At 40.5% G+C, this 20458-nt stretch overlaps 1 protein-coding gene across 1 annotated transcript in view; it reads left to right on the top strand.

Annotated features, from left to right (window-relative positions):
* si:ch73-211e3.1 (mastermind-like domain-containing protein 1) overlaps nucleotides 1-20458 on the top strand; it is a 64881-nt gene that overhangs the window by 22163 nt on the left and 22260 nt on the right. The window contains exon 2 of the mRNA XM_060874514.1: nucleotides 16277-17932. Within this exon, the coding sequence (XP_060730497.1) occupies nucleotides 16277-17932 (1656 nt within the window). The remainder of the gene's footprint in view (nucleotides 1-16276; nucleotides 17933-20458) is intronic.

Genomic DNA, 20458 nt, shown 5'->3' with positions numbered 1-20458 from the left:
TGTGTGTCTGTGTGTGTGCATATGTGTGTTTGTGTATGTGTGTCTGTGTGTGTGTGTATATGTGTGTTTGTGTGTGTGTGTCTGTGTGTGTGTATATGTGTGTTTGTGTGTCTGTGTGTGTATATGTGTGTTTGTGTGTGTCTGTGTGTGTGTATATGTGTGTTTGTGTGTGCTTGTGTGTCTGTGTGTGTGCTTGTGTGGCCATTGAAGTGGAAAAAGCCAGGCCAGGACAAAGAACATGAGAACTTATTGTCAGTAACCCTGAACAAGCAGAATCTTAGACAAAAGCACACACACACACACACACGTTTATGACACAAAGGGTTCAGAACACACACCTTGACCACTTCCTTAATTAATATTTCATGACTGACTTTGCTTTCTTTACATTTTTCTGAACTGTCTTTAATCCAGTGAAATATTTTTATTTTTAGCATGTTGTATTGTAGCATTGACTCTTTCTCTTATACTTCCTACTGCTTCCTACCGCTCCATTTTTGTCTGTTGTTTGTCTCTCGCTCACTGAGTTGTGTGTATCCTTGGGGAGAGCCCCTCAGTAATGGGCTGAGGGCAGTACAAGAGAAACCAGCCTTTCATCTTATTTTGGTTTCTTTTCCCAGCTCAAAGATGTGTGATGGCTGATTGCCATCACTACATCATTTACATTTACAGCATCTACTAAACATTTACAGTTGTTTAGCAGACACCCTTATCCAGAGTGACTTACAACTGAGCGTTAAGGGCCTTGCTCAGGGGTCCAGCAGTGGCAGCTTGGTGGACCTGGGGTTCGAACCCATGACCTTCCGATCAGTAGCCCAACACCTTAACCACTGAACTACCACATCCCACATGTCTATAGTGTGTGTGATTGTGCTCTTCGAATGACTGGCACCCTGTCCAGGGCGTCCCCTACTTTGTGTACCAAGGCCTCTGGGATAGGCTCCAGGCTCCCTCTGTAGAGAAAATGGATGGATTTATTGTAAATAGCAAGCTCAGCAAATAATTTATGTTTCCAGCATTTAGCAGACCCCTTTATCCATTGCAACTATCAGCAATAGTTGCACTGAGCAATTGAGGGTTAAGGGCCTTGCACAGGGGCCCCGCAGCTGCAGCCCACTTCAGTGTTTTTAGCTGGGGCTGATAAGAGTGTTGTTAGGATTAAGATTTGCTTTACCTTGCCTGTAACTAACATATAATGCCAGTGTTAAAAGCAAAATTTGTTGCTTCAGTGTTGTAGAAATGATTATAAATGTTAAAAAATAATTCAATTTATTTACTACAGATAATTGAGTAGTAATTAGCTTTCCTTATGCAACCACATTATAACATTAGGAATAGTAATAAAGGCAATTATTGTAATATGTCATAATATTGTCATACAGATATGTACAGTTTTGGTCTATTTGTAGAGACATATTATTTTTATTTCCCCATGAGTAATTTAGCAGCTTTTCCTTTTTTAACCCTAACCCTGGCTGATCTGAAGGCTATTAGGCAAAGAATTTTGATTACACTAATACGTAAGTCAGTGGGAAATCTTCATCATGGTAATTGTGTGTGTGTGTGTGTGTGTGTGTGTGTGTGTGTGTGTTTTGGTTCTGTTTTGTTATTAATTTTGGGATATGTTAAAATCTTAATTCCATCACAGTGACCAGTGACGTCTCTTGAAGAACTTGCTTTACAAAACACACACACACACACACACACACACACACACACACACACACACACACACACACACACACAAAACACAAACACATGCAGCTCCCAGGCCTCAGGCTCATGTAAAGGTCAGGGTAGACTGCTGATTTGTCCGTTTGTGAAGTGTCCCGGTACGCTTGACGCACCAGCAAATTCGCCTGCGTCACTGTTCCTGAGGAGGTCGGTGTGACAATCCGCCTTGCCCACCTGCCACCATAAAGTCACCTCCATATTCTAGCTAATTATAGCTTTACATTTCTGTTCACAGTGGTTTTTTTTTGTTTGTTTGTTTAGTTGTTTTTTTTTATTATTATTCCAGTTCGTCCTTGTGTATTGATTTGGGAAATAAAATAGAAATTTTGCTTTTGCTTATTTGACCCTGATCTGAGCTGCTGGAGGATAAGTGCACACCTGGCTGGAAGGATTGTCTTTTAAACATTGTGCTGGTTAAAGCAGTGTTTAAGCCAGTGTGGGCGAACACATGCTTATATTCTATATTCATATTGTAGAAATGATTTACATTATTTACATAGTGTGTCTTGTAAGAAACACTACATTCTAAAACATTTCAGTTGAAGCAGCAGGTTTTTGCTGGCGTGTTTAACACTTTGTGTAACTCTCAGGAATTCTGGAATTGCTTCCTTAGAGAAGGACACACACACGATGTCGCCTTCAAATATGACCAAAATAATGAGCCTAAAATGACACACTGATAATGTTCTCTGTATCTGACAGACTCTGTTTTCTGTATCTTTCAATATTATTGTTATTATTATTAATGAAAGAATGAGACAAACTAGTATTGATCAAACCCCCACAGTGTTTAATTGGCACCTACAGTGTGAAATAAACTCCAGCAGCATGCATTCGTGCTCAGCTGGACTTATCTGAGGAGTTAATTCAGCACTGGGCAATTTGCTGTGAGGATTGTAGGGGGTTAAGGTGAGGGTTAAGGGATATGGTGTACAATGCAAGGAGTGTGTTCGAATTGAGGAGAGGAATGAGGGATGATAGACGGAGTGGAGGAGGAAGAGGAGAGAGCAGCTGCCTTGAGCGCTCAATGGCCTCAGAGCTGCAGGTGGGACAAACAATAGGGACTCAGTCTCTCTCTCTCTCTCTCACTGGTTCTCTCTCTCACGCTCTCTCTGTGTATGTGTGCGTGCTTTGTAGATAGTTTGCAATAGCTCTGTGTCTTTCCAGCCATGCAGCAAATGAGTTTGTGCTTTACCTGATGTGCCTCAGAGAGAGAGAGAGAGAGAGAGAGAGAGAGAGAGAGAGAGAGAGAGAGAAATAGTGGGGAAAGCTTCATCACCTCTCATAAAGCCCTGTTTACTGATCTTGTTGGTGCAGTGATGGTAAGATTAAGGCAGACCACACACCCACCCACACACACACACACACACACACACACACACACAATAAACATGCTGACACTAATAATCTTGGCTACAGTTCAGGTGAAATCAGGTTAGCATGTTTATGTAACAGCAGTGGGTGAGCAGTAGAACTGTTCCTCTTGCACACTGCAAAACAGAACTTTCATACCATTACTTACGCCAAGATTTCTCATTCTGTCTTTTCACTCCAGCTGCTAGCATGAGTGAAGCAAGGCCAGTGCATACTTAGCCTCAAATTCTACGTTATGATATATAGCATCATGCAGCTTGTTCAAGGTCTTTACAGCCCAAAACATCCCAAAAATGCCTCATTTGGAAAAGAATGTTGTTAATGTTGGAAACGTAAAAGGCTAGCTCAGTTACTGGCTCGTTTAGAGGTGGAGCTGTTCTCAAATCCAGCATGTCAACAGGAAAAAAAGTCTACATGTTCAGTGTTTCCACCAAAACCAATCATGATAGACGGGCAATGTGACTGACATGTGACTCGATGCCTTTATAACTCTACTTTTATATTATTGCCTATCGTTTTGACACAGCAGTTTGCAAATTATAGCAATTTTCTGTAAATTAAAAAAGTGTGGATATTTATTATATTAAATATAAATTCATTACATATGTATGTACATTATAAATTCATAGTTATTACATTGTTGTTATATTTGTATGTTATAATAATTATAATAATAACAATAATAACAGGGTTTCCTAGAGTCCAGACTCCCTATGACCATGTGTAGGACAAGTGGTAGAGAACATGGATGGATGGATGGATGGATGAAGAGTCATTTACTGTTGTGAAATGTTTATAAAACTAGTTAGTGCAAGATTCCCTAACATTATAGGGTCTATAAATCTGTTCCCTCAGCAGCCTCACTTTTCTTCTCTCTCGTAAAATTAATACAACAAAATAACCAGCTTTCAATTCCACATTTTTGAATCTGTGTATATGGAGCATTTAACATATAAGTCTCTGTGTAAGCTGTCGTGTTAGAAACAAAGGCAAACACAATAATGTAAACATTGCAGCCAGATCTATTGTCAAAGCCTGCTGTTATAGCAAATTATATGACACCTTCTGGCACAAGTACCGAGACAGATTTAAGACATTTGAGGAACTTTCTAAATGTTGTGACTCATCATTACCAACCAGAAATATAATGTCTTACATAGACTTTTAGCTGAACAGCATGTAGAACTTTCTTCTCCTAGCTACAGCAGGTATGAGTCATAAATTGGTAAAGGCATGAGAACGTGCACATTCGTGTTTACACTGCCTGCAAATGTTTGCAAGGACGAGCAGGGTCTGTGGGTATGTGTTAGCGTGTTTGTATTTGTGTACCTGTTACTGTTTCTGTTGGCTATGGAAGATCTCACACACACACATATGTAAACACACACAGACCCTGCGGCATATAGTATTACTGTGCCATGAATGAGAACTTTATAAAGGGGAATTTCCTCAAGTCCTAGACAACCTGCCCTGCCCCTCAGACTTGCGGAATATACCCACCACCCCATCCCCTGACACCCACCCATCCACCCATCCATCTATCCATCCAAACTGAAACACCCCTCCACAGAGACAATGATCTCTATTCTCATTGTCCTCATAGCAACATAATCAATGTGTCATCAACGATGTAGCGCATACTTCCTCAAATGGGAACTACAAAAGAACAATAATACCAACTGTTTTCTGTGGCTTGTGAACGTGTGTGTGTGTGTGTGTGTGTGCAGGCTTGAAGGGGGTTTCTGGTAATAAGGACAGCTTGCAGTTATTGCCTGATGATTTATTTCTCTACTTTTATAGCCAGTTTCCATTGTTGCAGCGGCAGAAGTGTGGGAGAGTGAAGACAAACATGAGCTTTCCTCCACCATGCATGAAGCTGCTTTTCCAGGCACTAAGGCTTATTTACTCTCGCCCTGTTCTGGTTTTACAACTCTTCTAGCTCACTTGTCCATTCATCCATAAAAGTATCATAAGGGTTGCTCAGGTGTACTCTAAATCCATGGCTCGGGGGCTGTTATAGTTCTAAGGCTCACTGAATGGTCACTTGAATTGAAGGGGTTTCACTTTAGGTCAGCAAAATGAAGAATTAAGAATTTCTTAAACCTTAAAAAACTTGACGAAAAACTGAAAATGTGATACAAAATGGGTTCCATCGTAAGTTGTCAGTAATAAATAAATATAATACTACCTACGCTCATCCTCCACTTTATTAGGAACACCTGTTCAACTGTACAGGTGTAAACTCTTGAGACTGTCGTGTGTGAAAACCCCAAGAGATCAGCAGTTTCCGAAACACTCAACCCGGCCCATCTGGCACCCATGTCACAAATAAAGTCACGAATAAAATAGAGTCCACACATTTTCCACGTTCTGATGTGTGATGTGAACATTAACTGAAGCTCTCGACTGTATCTGTATGATTTTCTGTACTGCCACCTGCTGCCACATGACTGGCTGATTAGATATTTGCATGAATATACAGGTGTTCCTAATAAAGTGGATGGCGAATATATTTCCCTAATGTGTTATTAAGTTGAACAGACAGATGCTGTTGATCATTTTATTCCATGCTGCAATTATAAATGTGAGGGGTTTGTTTGTGATACTGTACTGAAGGCTACACTGGCTGTATCGAGTTCACTGTGGTTGAAGTGAGAGGTATTGTGTGTGTGTGTGTGTGTGTGTGTGTGTGTGTGTGTGTGTGTGGTGGGGGGTCACAAAGCCATTTATTTTATTACCCTCCCAACGAGTCTACGGTGCCACAGTAATCTGCCATTAAACCATTAGAGCAGAGAGAGAGAGAGAGAGAGAGAGAGAGAGAGGGAGAGAGAGAGAGAGAACAGGCACACGTATGGCTCCACCCTTTAGGGAAGGGCTTACAGTAAAGAGACACACATGCACCAATACTCCACATGCCCTCTGAACAGTAAAAGAGTATAAGCTGTTTATTCATTGACGGCATCATCGCAGCAGCTACTGTTAGTGAGTGCATGTGACAGGAAAAGACCGGACTGACTCATACATTGTACACAATGTGTATTAACACAAAACCGTTCACGAATGGTCTGTGCATTCATCAAAACATATATTCCTATTTACTGGATGTATCATAATACAGATGTTACTCTTGAGCCATTAGTATTAGTATAAGTATTAGTTATGGTCTTGAAGCCTATTAGCTATTACAGTGACACTATAAGGAAAGTGTGGCATGCAGAGAGCACTGGCAACTCACAGCTCCAAGGTTTGATCCTGATCTTAGGTTACTGCCTTAGCACATTTTCCAATCTGTGTACATCGGTTTCTTCTCAGTTCTCTGGTTTCCTTTTATTGTCCAAAAACACACTGCTTGGTGAATTGGCTACGCTAATGGCCCTGTGGTGTTAATGTGTTCTGTTATTTGAGGATGCATTCCCACTTCACTCCCAGTATTCTCCTGGGAATACTCACCAGGAGTAAAGCTTCTGACAAGAAAAGCAGGAACTGGAGATGGATGAATGAATGACTGAATGAATGAACGAATTAAAAGGGGTGAAGTTACAGAAAGTGGCCAACTGTTTTTTCTTAAGTATTATGCATATATTTGTTATATTGTTTTTTATGTTACATTTGAATGCAACATTTAAGCTCTGTTTAATAAAACCCTCTTCACCGTTCAGTCCAACAATATAAAACACTACAAAATAAACTCAAAGCTTATGTCTTCTACTCAAAGGAGGTCTGTTGGTTGCTCATTTTAAATAGTCAGTGTCTTTTTTCTCCTGAGACAGAAAAACCTCATTCCTTTTTCTGTTCCTCACCATCCCTGTCTCTTGTCTATTCTCTCTCTCTCTCTCTCTCTCTCTCTCTCTCTCTCTCTCTCTCTCTCTCTCTCTCTCTCTCTCTCTCTCTCTCTCTTGTTCTATTGTCCGTCTTTCTTCATTCAGGCACTGTTTCATATTGATTCTTGCAGCTGACAAGTGTGAAATGAATACGGTGTCTGTTCTGTGTGTGTGTACGTATGTGTGTGTGTGTGTGTGTGTGTGTGTGTGTGTGTGTTTCTGGCTTCTCCCCTGTTTCACTCTCTCCGTCTTTTTTCATTTATGTCCAGCCAGTTTGTATGGCTCAGTTCAGCCTTTTCCACCCTCTCTCTCTCTCTCTCTCTCTCTCTCTCTCTCTCTCTCTCTGTCTCTCTCTCTCTCTCACACACACACACACATACACTCACACATGCACAAACATGTTTGTGTGTCTTTTAAGTGCCCTTTCTCAGGTTTGCCCCTCTGTTTCCTGCATCTACAATATGAGAAAGAGAGAGACAGAGAGAGCTCAATGCTTCTATTGAAGACAGAGGTCACCAGGTCAAAGGTTCAGAGAAAGTGTGTAGCTTCTTTTAGTATTGAACAGACATGAAATGCACAGGCTATGATGCGGACATAATTATAAGGGAGTTATGATTATAGTACCTAATAATGAAAGGGGGAAAAGTGAGTAATGATTAAAAAAATATATATCTCACTATACACAACACACCAGGTGTATCACAGTATATAGGTTTGGTAACATAGTGCAGGAATGCAATGGTGTGAAAAAAACTATTCACTATTTTCTTATCAATAAGAACAAAATACTATAGCGATTAGTACAGAAACACACAATCTTCTCAACTGAATAGTCAACTGTACCAAGTCAAAAAATGCTATTTATATTGTTTTTAATCACATGACCTTCAGATAAATCTGAAGTCTAGCTTTTACTTGTGGATTGTTTTGTTTGTACACCAGCCATACTGACATGCAATGTCTATAACCAGACAGGATTAAGCTCTTGAATGAACAGATGATATTCATCACAGTTTCTTTTCTCTGCTCCAAAACTGAGTCTGTCCAGTAACGATCTTTGCACATGGACTAGAACTGAAAAGTCATCTTCGGGAATTCTTCCTGCCGTTTTTTGATATCTGTGAAAATAATTACATTTTTATACATTTTTGTGGGGTAGTGCTTTTAGGATGATGGACCCTGCCGCACTAAATCAGATGCACTTTCCTGTAGTGAACAAGGTTTCAAATCGTGGTAACAGCTACCTAATAAGTTGCTGAAGTGTGTTTTTGTGTAGAATATTTCATTTAAGTTGAAAGATGTTTCGCTCTGGCTCTGTTAGCAAAAACAATATCATGTTATGGCTGCTAACGGCATTAAACATGTCTGTTATCCTACCTGTTAAAGCTAAAGTGCACATTACTGTGTACAGCTGGTGCCTCATTCACTTTGCTGATGAGACAACAGTTTTCCTTTTGACCTTCATCTCCAGTCTCATCATTCTCAGCCTGAGCATGAAAGTAAAGTTCATCTGTGTGTGTGTATGTCTGTGTGTGTGACTCACTGGCTCTTTGACGCAGCTGGACTGTCCAGTGAGACTAGCAGAGCTGCTAAATTAGATCTGGCCTGCAGCTGTTCTTATATATAGACACACACACACACACACACACACACACACACACACACACACACACACACACACACACACACACACACACACACACATGGAACAGGCTTATTTATAAAAATGTCGGTGTGTCTGTTAAAAACCTAGTGAGCTTGCAGTGTCCAGTAAAGTTGACTAAGAAACTGACCTGTTAATTGCTAAGTGTTAGTAACACAGGAAATGAAAAACAGGGCAAAAACATGAATGAAATTTTTACCGTCTCTATAGACTCACAAATCCACCCCTACACACACACACACACACACACACCTACACAGAAACCCAAGCACACTCACAAAGCCACAAAGACCAATGTTGTCATCCTTTTCATTTCTTTCTTTGTCTTAGTCCTGTATTTATTGACTGTTATGCAAAGGCCACACATCCGACTAACCCTACCACCCCCCCAAACACACAACACCCCACCACCACCACCACCACCACCACCACCACCACTCTTTCTCTGCAAAGTTCATTGACATTCATTGAACACAGCGCATAGAGATTCAGACCTTCCGGCACTCTTCACCCATAAGCAGTGTGTGTGTGTGTGTGTGTGTGTGTGTGTGTGTGTGTGTGTGTGTGTGTGTGTGTGTGTGTGTGTGTGTGTGTGTGTGTGTGTGTGTGTGTGTGTGTGTGTGTGTGTGTGTGTGTGTGTGTATATATGTGTGTGTGTGTGTATATATGTGTGTGTGTGTGCCTATCTTTATGTGTGCTTGGGGTTTTACTAACTGTTTTTTTCTCACTGAATATAATACATATAAAGAAATGTGATAACTCATCACCCTGCTTGAAGCAAACTCATTCTTTTTGACTTGCATGTGCATAGCGTGTGTGTGTACACTCGTGCAGGAGATCCCCTCAGTTTAAATCGCTTTCTCTTACCTAGGAAATGTCAGTTTCTGAAATCAAACCAGAAAAAAAAAACCCAAACTCCACTCCCACACAAACACACATGTGAGAGTACTTCACGAGAACAGAAAGCTGAGTCGAAAGTAAGAGCAGTGAACTTATCTAAACACTACACATCCCTCTCTACACAACTCTCTCCCTTTCTCTCGCTCATGCTTTTCTTCTCTTCTTCCTCTGCTCGACGAAAAGAGCAGCAGAAGAGAGAAGGTCAGTGTTGAGACATCAATAAACTAAGAAAAGCAGAGTATGCCACGAAGACTGTCTATTGATTTTGGAGCTGTTTTAAACTGTTATTTAAAATCTACATTGCTTTACTGACGCCCAAGAAGCTTGAGGGAAAACAAGGGGTGGGGGTGTGTGTGTGTGTGTGTGTGTGTGTGTGTGTGTGTGTGTGTGTGTGTAAGGTGAAGTATGAGTTCAGCTTGCTTAGAAATGATGATAGAGGCACTCCTTCTTTAGACCTAAATAACTGTCACAAATAATTAGAGCACACCTGATGTGAGAAAATCCCTCTGACTCGTTACATCAGCACAGTAATCACTCCTATCAAATGTTTTCATTCCATCCTGCCGTCAAAAAAGTACAGAAGTCGAAGTGAATGAGTGTATATGTAGCTGGCCTCAGTGTGTCAGCGTGTTTTCCTAACTCTGATTAGAGCAGTGCAGATGTCCTGCAGTGATGATTTCCAGTACACTCAGCGGAGGGGGCGGATGACGGGGAGTGATGACGTAGCCGATGAGGAAAAAGTGAGGCTGCCGTGTGTGGTCAGCAGTCACACTGTGTGCTGACGACTAGAGCCGAATCCGCCTTCGCCTAACTTTTAGTTCCTAAAAACAGTAATCTGATCTCTGACATCTAAATGAGCTTCATTTGTTTGTGGTTGCAAAGGCATGGCTTGGGTTTAGACTTTTAGTCATTCAGAGGAAAAATATAACCAGTGAGGGTCTCTCTCCATCTTTCTGTCAGGATCTCATTTTAGTGGTGTCTTAAATAGTATACTACGGATTTTCTTTCGGTCTGTGGTGTCTTCACACTGAGAAATACTACACATCATCTTCAACTTGTCTCAGTGTGAATTATATCTAACTGCTGTATTTATTTTATGAACATAATACGCTACTATTCAAATATTAAGCATGTTCAGGAAATATGCAGTATCATATTTATTTATTGGGGACATTTGGGATTTTTATTTCTAAATATTTCATCCGTGGACACGGCACTGTAATACAATATACTCTTGAAACATTTTTGAGGCAGCATATAAACCACTTTTTTTATTATTATTTTTTTTTATATAGTTTTATTCAAATTCCAGTAGATTCAGGTTTCTATACTTAATCAAGATATATTTGCCTTTCAATTTTTGAGCTTTAAATTATTCAAAAGTACTTTGAATGATAAAAGCATGTTTCTTTAATACTGAACTGTAATAACTTAATAATAACTATACTATAATAATAGGAAAAAAATAACATAATGGACTAACAGCAGGATGGCACATAACCTAGGAAAGCCTCCTCCTAAAATAAGAGCACAGATGTAATATATTTGATGAAGAAGTGCTGTGTGTTTGTGTTGAACACTTATTTTCCTGTATGCAGCAGAAGGAAAAAGGCTTGTAGCAGATAACAGCTAGTGCTAAACGTCTGTCAGTGAATTAGGTGGAACATTACGGTTGGGTTGCGGATCTTCTGTCTCCGTCTCGAGTTTAATTGTGATTGTTAACGAATCGTGTCAAAATAAAAACACAGCAATGTTGGATCAGTTAGACAATCTAACAGTCTGGCATTTTTTTGTGTGTCATTGATGCAAACTTGCTATTAATTGAATTGTATTAAGCTCATAAACAAACCAATATGTTCTATGTTTCAAATATGAGGTTATTGTACAGCTTTTCAGACAGATTTCCTTTGTTCCTCTGTGGTGGTGCAGGCTGGAGGCATGCGTCTAAATCTTCTTTAGCCTGTCCGAGACCTGTTCCATGTCAGCTCACATCTGTGCTCACACACATGATTACACACACATACACACACATACACACAGACATCTTCATTTTCCAACACAGACACTCACTACTGTACCTACCATCTAAGTATGACTCGAGCACTGATCAGCTAAAGCTTAAAAACACATTATTACATGTTTTAAATGGCTTTTCTTATAAATAAACATGCCATACATATGAAGGAATATTCATCAATTTAATCCAGAGCATCAAAGCATATGTTTTAACATCAGGACCTTCTTGAACCTTCAAGATTTAAAGGCCAGGTTTCAGCATAATCTTCCTAATCTTTTAAAGCTACATTATACATTAAAATAAAGGCAAGTAATATTATATATACTATAGTAGTAATCCTGTGTAAAACTGATGATGATGATGATGATGATGAAGAACCGCATTTCAACTGAAGGCTCCTGAAGATACAGCTCCCACATAGAGTACAGTGGCAGATGACTGGTTTTTTTTGTAGAGCTCCATTGTCTGAAGCAGGGAGAATATTTTTAGAGCCAGTTGTACTGTGTTCCTCACAAGTGGTTAAGGCTGTGCTGTCCTTCTCTCTCGCTTCCCTGTTCCCGTGTGAAAGCCTTCACTCCAAACTGCTGTCTTGTATGTGTGTATGCATGGATGCGTGTGTGTGTGTGTGTGCGGTGAGTGTATGTGTAGCACGTGGCTGGCGGGCGGCTCTTTGTTTATTAGCATATCGAAATGACAGTGGCAGCATAGAGACTGAAGTAATTAAGGGCACAACAATGGTGCTCCTAATGATGATTGACACACCATTACATGCCATGGGGTGAGAGAGAGAGAGAGAGAGAGAGAGAGAGAGAGATTACAGTGGAGTTTAAAGAGAAAGGTTTTGCTCTCTAAAGTATAAAAGCTTTTGCTAACATGATCTCATGAAATTTATGTGATGGATTTTTTTTCTCATTTTTTTAAATTTTTTTTACCATCTTTATGAAGAGGAAATCTTTACTCGTGTGTGTGTTTGTGTATGAGAGAGGGAGGGTGGGGGAAAAGCTTTTGTGTATATTCCTAATGGCGACTGTTTTCTTTGTACATGTTACACCAGTGTATAGACTAATTGCTGTTTGCTTGGACCTACTGAAGAGTGTGTGTGGGTTAAAACCCTCCCTTACTGTTTCTTTTGGCTCAAACGTCCTCCTACCTCTCTTTCTTTCCTTTACACACATACATAAACAGACACACACACACACACACACACACACACACACACACACACACACAGCCCTCATCCTGTTGCTGTGTTCTCTGAGGGAGTGGCTTTGTCCTCAGTTGCCCGTTCTGTACAGTAAAAAATATGAACCACCAAAGCCCATACTCTTTATCATTTCTCAAATACACAGCTTAATTCCCCCAGGGGAGGCAACAAGATCTAAGGTCTAGCTCTCCACCTACAGTGAAGGCACTGTTGTGGCCATAACTGAACACAACTTCATTTATATAATTAAAAAATTACAGGTATAAAATTGGGCTCAGGAAAATTACTTCATTTTCTGCTTTTTCATGAGGTGATGAGGGATCAGAAAAGACCATTTTTGTTGTAACATACTTCCCTGTATTTGAAAAATAGAAAGTATTTACTTCTCAGTTTAAATTATGTAATCACCTGACCATATAATTCGAGCTCAAAACTACAGCTGTTACGTTCATCCTTTCATTCATCTTCAGGACCTTTTAACATTGAGGCAGTTTAGAACAGTAAATCCACTTATCAGCATGTTCTTTAGAAAGTGGGAGGAGTTAGAGAACCCAAAGGAAACGATGTGAAAACAGCGAGAACATGTGAACTGCACACTGAGAGTAACCTGAGGTCCCCAGTATTGAAGTGGAGACCTAAGAGCTGTGAGGGAGCTACACTCACTGCGCCATCCAACAGCTAGCAACAAAGGATGAAGCAGTTTTGAGAGAAAGTCTTACCAAAGCTTTTCTTAAACATAGTTTTATCCAGCAATATGGTTTAATCCAGTAATATGGTAAAAAATTAGCAAATGACAAACTTTTGCTTTTCTGAACGTATCCAGGTATGATTAAATATAAGCTGTTTAAAGACTCTCTGTTTATAATGCACAACCACAAATCCTTATCACTAGTGCCATCTCTTAAAGGACGATTTCTATAGAATAAGAGCTTAAATAACACATACACTGAAATATTTTTATATTTAATATTTATTGTCTGCCTCCGACAACTGCCCCTCTGTTAAAATTTAATACTAACGACATAATTAGCATTGTTAGCATTTTCAGTAAAATCACATATATAGAGATTATTGCCAATGGTATTCATACATGCACTGCATTAGCATTTGTTTGGAAAACAAACATTTTAAATAAAGATGCAAACACTGACAGGCTTTAGGTTGGGTCGCCGCCTGGTAGTGTTCAAAAAGCCTTCAGCAAGTAAATTGATTTGATTTAGTTCACATACTGTAGCAGAGAAGGACACATTGGTCTGCACTGAGCTGGATCAATAAAAGCTTTTATGGAAGGTCCACTTGTAAGAGTAATAATAGGATCTAGGCTATAACTAAGATTAATAGCTATGGAATGATGAGGAGAAAACACCAGATATAAATCATTAAATGCCCCTATTATGTTTGAAATATCTTCATGACAAGAATACACAAATCCAGATGCGTATATATACTGAGATTATTAGACGTTTTATTAGAAGCACAGAAATGCAATTTAAACCCAAATGTTATTACTTTAATAATTGAATTGCATGATATAGGCATGCACTGGTGGTATGTTGTGCACATGCTGCCATTTTGTGATACATTATATAATCCGATTAACAGTAACTGTAGTGGGGTGTGTGGTTTATACATTAATTATTTGGATTAACATACAGATGCCAATCAGCACTCCAGACTGCTAGAAGGGAAATCAAAGATATACAAAGGTAAAAGTATTCGTTTGCATATTTTTAGACATTAGTGTAGACAGATAAAGTAGCCTTGAAGTCATATAACAAAAATGTTCAGCAAAAAATGAACCAGAGCCAAACTCATTACTGACACCAAAATGGCAGTAAGCTGTTTCTTACATATGAGGTGGTATGTGTTTATGTGTGCTTTCCTACATAATAATGGAACTCACAACAACCTCTCTGCGCCATCTCTCAAGAGCCAATAATTATGAAGTATATGCATAGGATCATAAGGTTTGGATGACAGGTCTATGTACTGTGTCTTTCGTTATAATGTGCACACACACACACACACACACATATACACACACATGCCTGCTCTCGGCGGTGACAGATGGTGGTGTCAGTCATAATGAGATAAATCCGATTGCTGCCGAATGAAAGATGTCCCTCCAATGCAGAAGGAGGGGGGATGAAGAGGGGAGGAGAGAGAGCATCGATGTGTCTGTGTCTGTATTGATGTGTTTGCTTAGAGTAAAATTGGCATGGAGGAAAAATGTGAGTGTGTATGTGTGTGTGTGTGAGAGAGAGAGAGTGTGTGTGAGAGAGAGACAGAAAGAACAGCAACACTGAAATGATGGTTGAAGTAATTCATATTCTGTTACACATGCAGACACCCTTCCCCTTTGTCACATGTCTAGCTAGCACAATCCTACTCGTCTCTCAACTCACACACATACACAATACACACAGCACAGCAGGGTGGACACTGCAGACAGCTTGGCGATACAGGGAAGGTGTGTCGACTGAATTCTATTGTTTTAGAATCTATAAGAAAACACATCTTGAGGGAAAATAAAAGAAACAGTGTGATGAGAGGTGGAGGAGGAAGAGTGGAACGGAAAGAGTGTGCTTGTGTTTAGGAAGTTGATTACATGGGTCATACCTCTTCCATTTAGACAAATATACTGTGCATGTACAAACACACTGTATCTTGTATTTGTATAAAGTGAACATTTTCCTGTCAAGGAGATGACTAAAAATGTCTTTCAATATTTGTGTTCTTTTTTCTTGGAGACACTTTGAATGAGTTCTAAGAAATTGAGGTGTAATGGCGTCATGTGGTTATTATCATTAAAGAAACTCATCCACTGTGCTTCTCTCTTTCTCACACACTGGATTATGTCTCTGTAAAGACACCACTTTCTTTCGTGACATTCTCAACGTATCCTTAGGCCATTTTTTCAATTTCACACATCTTTAACTGGTCTTCAGCTGACTTAATCCACTATCACAGTTTTGACCTCTCAACTTTTCTTTTCAGTGTGTACAATGTCTACATCTTTATCTATGCCAGTAGGCATCCTCACCAGCCTGTATGGCTGCAATACTATAGTTAGTTCCTGGTATGCATGGTTGGAAACATCTTGACATCTCTGAATGTCAGCAAGCGCTTTATGACTTGGTGACACTGTAGTCTTAATCCACCACGAGGGCTGTTTAAAGATCTGGGATGTGGAACTTGGGTAAATGTGGTAGACTGGCAAAGTGATGAGTGAAGCAGTAATGTAAATGATATGATGAATGATCTCTCTTCTGGCACACCTAGAAAGGCAGCTTAGTTACTGTGATAGGTTTCTATTCATCATTGATTATACCTTACATGTATATGTTTAATGCTGTCTGTAAATGTGGAATATTACATGTTTAAATTCTGCGATTAAATGAGATTCTCCACTTTTTGAGTACCATAGCATTTTGTGCTCATCCAGTTCCCTGTCAGATTTTCAGGTGTAATTTCATGCTTGTATAGAAATTATAATTGATAGTATAATAGATGGCAATAAAATAGATGTGGTTTCTAACAGTTTTATCTCTCTCTTCCCTAAGCTGCCAGGAGTGAAGAGGAAGCTAACCGGTGCTGTGGATGGTGCTGCTTCAGTAAACGGGGTATCTGATACCTCAATGACCCAGAGCAGTGCCAAGCGTCTATGCCTTGACGATGTTACCTTGGCCATGGGGCCAAGCTATCCCCAACACCCATTCCCTTCTGGACCTGGAATGGGCAACCAGGGAAGTGGTCTAGAAGGAAACAGACTGAACAGTAACAATAATGGTTTGGGTTCTCCTTACACTATGCCTCCTAAGCCCAACCCCGGATCAACAGCTGTAGGTTCAGGAAGTCTGGCATCTACCTATAATCCAAATGGGAACTCAGCAGCTCCTTCTGTAGAACAGGAGCTTCAAGAGATTCTTGATGAACTTACAAAGAACCCTGACCCTTCTTTATCTGAGCTTGACATTGAGAAGATCTTAGGAAACAAGGTAGATGAGCAAACACGTAGTGCTGGAAGCTTTCCCCACCTAGAGGGGAGTGGAACTCCCAAACGTTCCCCTCAAAGAGCTTCTCACCTGGAAGCCCACCTTACACAATCCCCTGGTTTTCCACAGGCAGGCTCTCCCCAGATGGGGCCTAGTCCAACTGGTGCACCTTATACCCTACCCCTTCCATCCAAACCAGTCCCTTCACCACTTTCAGCATCACCCTTGTCATCTTCTTCCTCCCAGGGCCAGAATCAAGCTCGATCACCAATGCTTTCAGCTGCACTTTCCAACCGATCCACTTCCAGTTGGCGTGAAGTGTCTCGTGCTCAGCAGCTTCAGCAGTTGGCATCCAACAGTAAGCACCACACCACCAGCAGTGGAGGGCCACCACCTGCTCAGCCAGGTTTGCCCTCACTGGGCCAGCAGGGATCCTCCTGGGCTGGTCCATCTCCCCCTTATCGGCCAGGGGACAAGCTTCCCAATTCATCCCCCCACCAGCAGCCCTTCAGCCCAGCCAGCAGCATTCAGAGTCCTCAAAGCTCTCTCATCTCCAGCATAACTCCAGCTCAATCTGCTGGACCTTCTCCCCCATATAGACCAGAAAAGCTTGCCAGTCCAGCTCTTGCTCAGCCACCGTTTAGTCCACAAAACCCAATTCTTCCAGGAAGTACTCCATCTGTAGGCTCAAATTCTGCTGTCCAGGGCTCCCAAGCAAATTATCTGAGTGGTATACCCCAAACATCAAGTTCTGCAAGACCGTCGCCCCCTTACCGTACAGAAAAACAACACCCTAGCCCAGCTGGTCCAACTCAGCCTGGAACCCAGCCTTCCACACAAGGATGTCCCTTCAATTCACAGAACAGTCAAGCACCCAACATGTCAAGTCAGCTCTACAAAGCCATCACAGCCAGCCAGCCTTCTAGCAACAGTCTTAAAATGCTCATGCAACAATCACAGCCAAAAGCTGCCCAGATGCAGCTCAGCAAAGGCACCCCCTGCAACATGGGTCCAGAAACTTTCTCTTTGAACAACACCAAGCCTTTACGGCATTTCGATCCTGAACCTCATGCTTCCAAAATGGGGACCATTCCCTTGGGTGGATTCCACAATGGAAGCATGCAGTCCATAGCACCCACATCAGCAACAAGTCACGTACATTTGCTTCAGCAACGCATGCAGAGAGGGATGCAGGCAGATAGCATGTTACCCCATTGTGGAGAGGTGAGTACTTTCTAGTTTCTTTGTTCATTATTTTGTTTATTGAGGTGAAGATAACAGGCACTTTAGGCTAGCTAATAGAGTAGATTACCTGTACCTGTGCAACATCTATGTGTGAAAAACAAATCTTGTAGAATCTTGGAACCTAGATATTTTTTTGTTTGTCAGAAACTATAGCAATATTTTAAAAGGTCTACAGACTAAAGCAAATTGTTGATGCCCATGATAAAAACATTTCACTTGACTGGTAGTAGTCAATGAATAATCCAAGGACATCATAAGAAGAGTGTGAGAGAGAGAAAGCAATGTGTCTCAGTGCTATTCCACGTGCTTGCTAAGGTTTAGGTATGCCTGTTTAATGCATACTCACCAGGAAAGGTCATTTGAAATGAGGCGGTTAGGAAAGGAGGGAGGGAAAGTCTGGCACCACGCAGTGTGTCTTGCTCTTGTGCAATCGTCATTAAAGATTGTTTATAGAAGTATGTGTGTAATTGGGGGACTGGTGGACTATGGAGCATCAGTGGTTAGTTGAACGGACAACGAAACAGATAGAAGAGGAATTTGAATCTTTGTATGGAATGCACATGCACAGTGCATCTATGTTAATTAGGACTGGTCCAACAGTGCTTCATATAACAGTGTTTGGTCTCTAAAGAGAAAAAAGAGTTGATTAGAACAGGGGTGGGATTAGAGAGCAGAAAGAGGATAAAATACTCAACAATTGTAATGTACACTGACCCAGTTCATTAATGACTTAAGAAAAACTTGGACTTGTTTGTTAGCTTATTTATCTGTCTACATTGTTTGCGTGTTTCTCTTTAGCGAGAATTATGTCTTACCTCTGTGTGTGTGTGTGTGTGTGAGAGTTCGTGTGTGATAGTTTGTGTGGGTGTATGTGTGTGTTCGTGCCTGCGCATGTGTTTGCACAGGCTAATGGGAGAAATTATGTGATAATCTGTGTGCATAAAAGAGAGAATGAGAGGGTGCCTCTTGATGGGTGTATGTGTGTTGGACAGACACTAAAAAGAGAAAGAGCGTGTGAGTGTGTGTGTGTTCGTGTGTGTGTATAGAGTTTCAAAGTACCGCCACAGCATTGTCTGTCGCAGGCTGGCGCTCTGTTTGAAGACACAGTCCACCTCTTTGAGCCCAGTAACACTCTTTCATCACTCCAATAAAAGATAATGAATTTTAGAGGAGGCGGGGGCCGCACTTTGGCAAGCATAGTCACAAGCTTAAAGAGGCCCCTCTGAAATGTGGGAGAACAAACCTGTTAAGTCTAAACACACATATACACATATGTACACTGATGGAACTTCTATACTTTAGATGCTTATGTAAATTGGTATATTTAATTAACCTTTTGGTTGTGAATTTTATAAATCAGGATAGTCATCAGCTGATTACATATTTACAATACAGATATGTTGTTAATGTTTATATGTTTATACTTCCTTTGAGCACTGTATCGATACAGCAGTACAATCTTATTATAATATCAGAAACTGACAGTTTAAACATATATATATATATACCAAATATAGTAACTGTAGTGTGACAGATTTTACTTCCTATTATGGATATCTGAGGCAGACATTGTTTTGATAGTTATGCTTTGTGGTAATGTGGCCAATTTCACTGCCCACAAGAAAATGTTTGCATGAAATCAAGACACATTGATCATTTATATTATCACTTGTTTTTCAGTGAGAAAAAAGTACACAAACAACAGTGATTAGAGGTTTAAAACCCAACACAAAAGTATAAAATCACCAAATTATGATTGGCGGAATTAAGTAGGTCACCTTCTATAAAGCATGTAATGCATACATAAACCTTGTGTAAACACAGCCCAGTAAATTTTGCCTGCAAAAAGTGAAAAAGATGAATCTGTTTACAGTAAAATGAGGACATGAAGAAGACGTGAACTGTTATTGAGGTGTTTTTGTGAAAGCTCTACAAGAATGCAGTCGTTTTCCCAGCAGGAGATGCTTTCTCGGATTTGTTTACTGAAGTGGGGATCCCCTCCTCCCTCCCTTCCTCCCTACGTCTTTGTCTGCATTTCTCTCTCTCTCTCTCTCTCTCTCTCTCTCTCTCTCTCTCTCTCTCTCTCTAAGTCGTGTACTCTAGCTGAGGTTTGCATGTCAAGCCAGGCGGTTTGTAAAGGAAGTCTGTGCCTCTGTGTGAACAGAACAGAGGTGAGCTTGTCTTTATCTGTTCTATTTATCTCTGCCTTTTCATTTTCATCCCTTCAGGCTGAGTGGAATCATAAAGTGTGCATTTTCACTCACATGCAGAAAACAACAGTTTGTTGCTTTTTAATATTTGCCATCCATCTTTCACCTGTGCTGCCTTATTAGTTCTTCTTTCCATAACTTATTGCTGTCCTTTCTGCCTTGTTATGATATATTGGCCTGTGTGTGTGTTTGGTTGTGATTAATGCTGTTTATGAAGCTTCCCAAGAATATTTTTGCCCCTTCCTACTCTTGACCACACACACACTGCCTGCTGGTCTGCTTGTATCCCTCATGT

This window comes from Tachysurus vachellii, chromosome 7, assembly GCF_030014155.1.
Source record: "Tachysurus vachellii isolate PV-2020 chromosome 7, HZAU_Pvac_v1, whole genome shotgun sequence".
NCBI lineage: Eukaryota > Metazoa > Chordata > Actinopteri > Siluriformes > Bagridae > Tachysurus > Tachysurus vachellii.
Note: the sequence above shows the minus strand (reverse complement) of the source record. Positions and strands in the feature narration are given on the sequence as shown.